General features: G+C 33.6%; 1 protein-coding gene across 1 annotated transcript; it reads right to left on the reverse strand.

Moving 5' to 3' along the window:
* Window positions 1-4,289: 4,289 nt before the first annotated feature.
* On the reverse strand, window positions 4,290-5,937 carry LOC135129194 (elongator complex protein 4). The gene is made up of 6 exons (XM_064056312.1): window positions 5,709-5,937; window positions 5,615-5,650; window positions 5,439-5,554; window positions 4,875-5,387; window positions 4,587-4,815; window positions 4,290-4,534 (listed from the first exon to the last, which is right to left on the reverse strand). Exons 1-6 carry the CDS (start codon window positions 5,815-5,817, stop codon window positions 4,452-4,454), a joined length of 1,086 nt encoding a protein of 361 aa, XP_063912382.1. The 5' UTR covers window positions 5,818-5,937; the 3' UTR covers window positions 4,290-4,451.
* Window positions 5,938-7,362: the final 1,425 nt, after the last annotated feature.

The following is a 7,362-nucleotide window of genomic DNA, read 5'->3' on the forward strand; positions in this document are numbered from 1 at the left end:
AAAAAAAATACATTCTCTGTTTTAACCGGAATAAATCGTCCGGCGCGTTCAATGACGCATCAAAGATTGGCAAACTTGGTGTTTCTGACTTTTGAAAAATACCGTACCAATTCTTTGGACTTCGACAGGTTTTTACGAAAATTTAATAGCGTAAAAAATCGACGTTTACAATTATCTTAACGTTCTTTCAAAATGTAAAAACTGAGAAAAAATAAAGTAGTATTATCAAAATATGTATATATATTTACATGAAGCCCCCTCTGTCGACAAACATGCCCCCCCTGAATAAGTTTTCTAGCTACGGGGCTGTATCTATCCAGATTTTTATTATCCAGATAACCTCCAAAACTACCGGACCGATTGTTGTTAAATTTTATATGCATGTTAGGAATATCGTACAGATGGTAAAACGCTACCAAAATTTGTCCAATCTCCCGAATAATGTGACGACATCGCCTCGAAATTTTTCATAGTATCTACGCAGGGTTTAAATTTTATAAAACAGCATACTTCTGTACTTGTTTTAGGTATTAACGAAACCTCTAGAACGGTACACCTTAGTGTTATTTTTAGTATTACACTGCATATGCTGGAATTGATATACGTGTCCTTGTTGAAATAATGTTGACCGAAACATTTTTAAATGGGAAAATTCACTAATACAATCATATAACCGTAGTCCTGCGCTTTATCAGTGTATTCATATTTTTGGAGCAATTGTTAATCCGGTTACTATCATGTGTTGACGACAAGGTCACTCCAGAATTGCCGACCAAATATAAGCAAGCTATACAAGAATCTCTAAAAAAATATATAGCGTGTCACTAAAAAATAAGTGAAATAAGGTAGAGAAACGTCAAAAGAAAAATATAGGGTGTCAAAACAAATTTATATGATCTCATTTATCTTCTTAAGCGGTTACTGGTATTACTTATCTATATTTATTTTGAATGTATAAAGGTTATCACGAATAAAAATTCGCAAATTCTTTTTTTTTTTATTTTCAAAAAAAGCGGGATTTGTTGGACTGTACGTACTTCAGGGGCGAGGGAAATCCTGTCGAAATAACCTTCAAACAATTTTTTATTTATTCATAACAAAACCAACAACAGAAAATAACATCAAACGATCACATTAGTTTAGTTATTGTTATTAGTCAGTAACTGATGGTATATCCATTATTTTGTATAACTTTTTCACATCAGCTTGGCAGATATCACATTTTGTATGACCTCAGCGGGGAGGGTTTTCCATATTTCTTGGATTTATGTTAGCAGATTTTGTTTATTCGTGAATACGGAAGTTCTTATTAGTCGCTGACCACTTCAAAATTTAAATGTTGTTTTCTTGGAATGACTCTTTATTGATCCATGAAGTACGTTTTGAATCGTTATCCTGTTGAAAAACGATATGTAAGGCAAGGGCGGCTGATGCCAGAGGGCAAGGGCACGTGTCCCCCCAAAATTACAACGTCTAGAAACACACTGGACATAGCAAAATAGTAATTTCAATATTTAAAAAATAATGGGGAAATTTTTGTCATAATTATCAAAACTAATTTTTTTTATCTAGCTCCATTTGTATAAAATGTATCAAAACTCACACCTAATCTCTCAAGATGTTGTGTTTTGGATATATCATATGTTGTTGGTGAAGTGCTGATAAAAACGGAGACCAAATCATGACTCATTTAGGGCCGGTTTATAGAAAAGCGAATTAAATATTTAATCCTCGATTAGTTTAACTTAACAGAGGATTAAAATGTGGACTATGAGCCCGTGAGTGGTTAAAACATGCGCGTTGTCGCGCAACGGACCTCAATTAAAAGTTAATCCTTTAACATCGCTTTCTATAAACCGGGTCGTAGACGTTTTGTTTACACCGTTGGCATGGAAACCGTGCGTCTAGTCGCTGTATTCGGCTGGAAGCGGGTCCTGTTCGAACAGTGACCGCTAGCAGTAACTCAATTGCGGGATTTCATTTTTTTTCCGCGAGAGTGAAATTATTTGATTTTAAATAAAAATAATTAATTCAGTTGAATATTTAATAAAAAATCATTCTCTGTCTTACGACGGTAAAATTTTAGTTAAAAATTTAGGGAGAGCTACCATTAATTTATTAACAAAAAAAAGTGTTCATGGCAAAACGAGAGACTTTCATAGATATTTTAATAGACATAACAAGTATGGTAAATTTTTGTGGATGTGCGGTTTGAAAAAAGTAATAAATTGTTTTGTTTTGCGTCTTCTCAGTAATGATTTAAAACCAGAGATACCTACTTATGTGAACAAGTACTTTTTTACTTTTATTGAATGTATTTTTGTATTTATTTCCGTCGCACAATTTCGTCTATTATAATAACAACATGTCTCCTCATTTCAAAAGGTCACGAACCGCCACTGATGTAAGGGCATTTCCCATTCTGCGTAAGATAACATAACATTGACAGAATGATCCATAGTTTCATTAATGACGTGTAGGAACCCAACGCCATTCCAAGTTGTTTAAACATCCCCATAGAAAGACGCCACCTTTACCATGTTCTATATTGTAGGAGGTACAGTCGCGGGCCTAGAAAACTGGACGACTAGAATATAGTGTGGACTAGATTTGACACTCCTCGAAATTTAAAAAAAAAATTAGGGTTTAATTAATGTTTGTGTCTGACAAATCAAACAATTTTCACAAAGTCACTGTTCCGGTTTTCAAATCAAAAGCTTACATCCAAATTGCCATTATAATATTAAAAAATAATAATAAAAACTAAAACCTTGTTATGTCAAAGTGCTCTACTTTTCTATGGCCGCGACCGTACGTACTTAGGATTAAATCTAGTATTAATTGGACATCTATCTTACCCTGACATTTGAATTTTTTGTGATTAAGTAACCTGCAATTGGCCGAACTTTTGTAAAAAGGATTCCAAAAAGCAAGGTATTAATGTATTCATTGACAGAAAACATATCTTTATTCTAAAACATGTCAAGACACAAAATAGTAAAAAAAGTAATGACACTAAACATTAGTGTAAACTTACAAATATTCAAGTGTCGTTTCTTTTTTTGTCTGGCAGTGTATTTTATACCGAGCAGAAAATATTTTTTTCCAATCGTCAACTGATTAGTTTAAACGTTTTCTTGCAGATTCAAGTCCAACACATATGTTTTTCGCAGATATAAGTGTTTTTTTGGTAGAGCATCTATTAAATAATTTGGCTTCGATAAGTCTTCTCTGCGCTGTTCTCGTAGCGACTATTCTAGTTCCAAAATTTCAACCATAATCCTCGATGCGGATTTCCAAGGATCATTTTAACAAGTTCGTTTGATGCGCCTATCCATGCATGTTGAAGCTTTCCTTGGTCTTCCCGGTTAAGCGCTTTCGAGCACGCCAGTTTGTCGGAGGAGCTGGAAGAGCCATTTATGGCCGTAGTCAAAAGCGTGCTATCAGCCGCTTCCTTCCTCTCATTCTACCTCTATGGAAGTAACTGAGTTAGAGTAGGCACACTCACAGAATGTCCAAAAATGTGGTCCGAATGTCGTCCGACGTCCCCTATTGTTTTTAGGCATGCCTCTTTAAATTTAATCGTAAATTTGTTGATAGCTGTTTGCACGTTCCTAACGTGGAGGTAGAGTGAGAGGAGGAAAGAGAGTTTGAAAAATCGCCTAGTAGCGCGCATTCGACTGGGGTCATAAATGGTTCTTCCAACTCCCACTCCTCCGAGAAACTTGGTTGTTCCAGTGGCGTCCTCAAAAGCGGTTATCGAGGGGCTAGACATATAATACAAAAACTAACATGTAGGAAGTTAATAGCATTGATTAAATGTACATATGTATTTAATCAATGTTAATGGTAAGAGTCATGAATGGATAAAGGGTCAAATTCTTTTACTATTTGCTACCTGTGAACCCATTCTTAACCAAAGTGGATCATCTGTTGATAACCGACCGCTACCGATGTACTGCGGAAAGGGTTTCTTTAACATTGGTTAAATGAGGTATGGTCCCACCTGCCATCCTACATCCATGGTTCCTAACAACATTTATTAAACTGTGTTTGCATTAATAAGGTTTAAATAACTAACAAGATACATATATTGTATTTACTTATAAGCGTATTTTTTGTCGTTTTGTTTAAAATTACCGATAATTTTGTTGCACAAAATAAAATGAAGTGTAACATAACATTTTACTTTAACTTAGGTCTGTTGTTATGTAACTATATGTGACCATTGTGTGAATAAAAATGTAAACTCTAAAATTAAGTAGGTTTATATAATTTTAACAGAAAACTTAAAATATAAAAACATGTACTTTATTTATCACTACAGTAATTGTATCACATCACTGATCAAAATGGTAATTGGACATAAAAATGTATCACCATAGTGTTGAAAAATATAATACTCTGCAATAAATAAAATAGATACTTAAACAAGAAGGTACCATTTTTACTTAAAATTCTAAAAGATGTTTATTACTGCTCCCACATGCTATTGATGGTGGTGTAGAATTGCTACTACCTACCTCTTGCAAATCTAGAAAAGTAAAATTATTTTATTACATCTAAACCCAAAAAGTTCAACAAACCTGGGGGTAAATGCAATTTTTCAATATGAAACTTTTTTCGCCTCAACTTAAAAACATATTCAATTGACCCTGGATGTTTTGACGCGAACGAATTGATAGCCGCTAATTTAGTTAAATGGAAAAACCCATGGTAATCAGATAAACTGAAGTTATTTTCTAATTCAGTTCCTGAGAAGGTTTGTAGTCTCATTGCAATGTCACTAGAATGAATGCATCTGTCAAGTGAGTTCTGAAATGAAATGAAATAAATTAGTAATTACTCTTATTATAATACAACAAAATAAACACCTCATGATATAAATGAGTTGGAATGGTTATCACAGCCACGGCAAAAGCAGATCTTACTAAAGCTCTGAGACAAAATATAAACATATCCAAGTCACGACTTTCATTCATTAGATGATATGAATCTCTACTAGGTAGCCACATTGGTGATCCCAAAGAATGAATGCCTACTCTGAGTACATTCCTTTTTGAAGGATTATCTTTTAAAAAGAACTTTCCTTCTTTTATTTTTTCTTTTACAGCTTTTAGCAATTCATTGTATGCGGGATTGGCAAACATGCTTGTACCATTTTCTATTCGTTGTCCATTCCAGTAGCAAATATCGGAATTTTCTATGTCAGCAAGACTCATAGTTTTGGACAAGTCAAAATAATGGCCTATATTATGTGAATCTTTATCTGAAGTTGGTAAATTTTGATATCTAAAAGCTATTCTCATTTTATCGTCTTGTATAGAGTCTGAACTGATCGTTGACTCTTCAGGATCATTATGAATCACAGCTGGAAGATTTTTAATCTAAAAGAACAAGTTTTATTAACTGCCTTGTAAAGAAAGTGGTTAGTTTACTATATTGTACGGATTCATGTCTAGGCTAGCGACTAGTGTGGAATGATCATTAACAATTCCTTCCGCCAAGAAGTAGTCCAACATAATTTTTGCATGGGAACCATAGATATCTTCCTCTAGAAAAGTAACAGTACTGCTGAAAAATTCAAATCTTAATTTAAAACAGTTCCTCCTACCTATAATGGTCACAGTCCCCACGGGCAAACCGCCTCCTGCAATTAAGTGAAACCGTTTATTTAACGAACAAAGGCCACTTAACCTAAAACTTACCTAGGATTGAATCGACGGAGGAAATTCCTGTAGAAGTTAACAACTGAGCATTTTGACCATTTATAACAGTCCCTGGGATGTTAAAACTTCCTCGTGAAGGTTTTTCCATTTAAATAAGCGACTTATAATAACTCTACACTACGTATTCGACGATGTACTTAAACTTCGATTATTCGATCCACGGTTCTCTTGTTCTCTTTGACAGGTTTGACCGGATTGACACTAGTTTTATTTAAACAGCGTTACCAACTATACGAAATTCCCGCTAGAATCTCAACGATATTTTGATATTTGAAAATGTCTAAATTCCGGATAAAGATAATTTTACCGAGCAAAAGTTCCCAAACCTAGTTCATACTTTGAAATTTCAGGTAATATAATGGCCTATATTATGTGAATCTTTATCTGAAGTTGGTAAATTTTGATATCTAAAAGCTATTCTCATTTTTTGCCACCTTGCAGGTGGCAAAACGTTAACAGAACGTGTTTAGTTCTTTCCAAAAATTGAGAATATTGTCTTAAATAAATATATAAGTTATTAGTGATGTGGTGATGTCATCGCAAATAAATTTATTTAGTGACGTTATCTCAAATAGTTTATAAGTAAACTTCTCTTTAAATACATATAAGGCACGATATACTCCTTTATCTGTAGTTTGGCAATCCACTTCTATTTTTACTATGCTAAGATATAGTTACAATGTAATTATTATGTTACAGGCAAATTCGTTCTAATAACGTGCTTGATTTGGTGATGTTTTGCTTCAGAAAATAGTTTCATGCCAATAAATTTTTATTATTAAACTAGCTGACCCGGCCACGCGTTGCTGTGACTAAAGTTTTTGTTATATTACATTATAGTAAACAATCTAAGAGGAACAATAAGAGAACATCAGTCACGGAGTCCACTATGCTTTTTCACACAGATGGTATTTGTAAAAAAATATGGTGATCTCCTTATTTGACTTTCTACTACTATAACCCTTTAGTACAATGAAATTATTTACGAACAAAGACGAAAATGTTGATGTTGGTATACAAATTCACTGGATTGAGATTTGAAGGGGAAGTACGTTGAACACAATTAATTAAAATGTTCTTACACTTGATATTAAGCAGAAATCAATAGGTACAAAATAAAAATTTATCAGATTTATTATTTCCATTTAATTTTATAACAAATATAAGTATATTACAGTATAATACAGTAAATAACATGTGACGCTTAAACTCATGAATGAGGTAGGCAAGGCAGACAGTCTTAAAGTTTTAAACATTAATATCTATTTTTTTGAATTATAAATACTTTCAATTTCAATTTAATTTAACACCAATCGGTGCACAATGTTTTTGGTTAACCTGTCTTTAGCTAACACAAATAGATTCGACGATCACCAACCATGATAACAGCAACCTCATCAACAGTTGGAGCGTTGAATCTACCAGCATGTTCACCTAATGGTACTTTGTCGGCTTTTATGACGATTTGATAATTGTCATTTTGCAGTCGTGGCGAAACTCTTTTGATCAATTGAATTAGTTGATTGTGATCTTCTAAAAAATTTTCCAATAATATCACAATTGCTCTTTCCTCTGCTTGTTCAATAAAATTATACAGGCACCGAGTCGTCACGCGCTCTTCACAATCGCCCAT

This window comes from Zophobas morio, unplaced genomic scaffold, assembly GCF_036711695.1.
Source record: "Zophobas morio isolate AGI-343-1 ecotype UQ-CSIRO unplaced genomic scaffold, CSIRO_AGI_Zmor_V1 ptg000014l, whole genome shotgun sequence".
Classification (NCBI taxonomy): domain Eukaryota; kingdom Metazoa; phylum Arthropoda; class Insecta; order Coleoptera; family Tenebrionidae; genus Zophobas; species Zophobas morio.

Coding starts and splice junctions, on each gene's coding strand:
- LOC135129194 (XM_064056312.1), bottom strand. CDS start 5,817: ATGGAAAAACCTTCACGAGGAAGTTTTAACATCCCAGGGACTGTTATA. Junction 5,651..5,708: donor CTCCGTCGATTCAATCCTAG/GTAAGTTTTAGG, acceptor ACTTAATTGCAG/GAGGCGGTTTGCCCGTGGGG. Junction 5,388..5,438: donor ACATGAATCCGTACAATATA/GTAAACTAACCA, acceptor TTGTTCTTTTAG/ATTAAAAATCTTCCAGCTGT.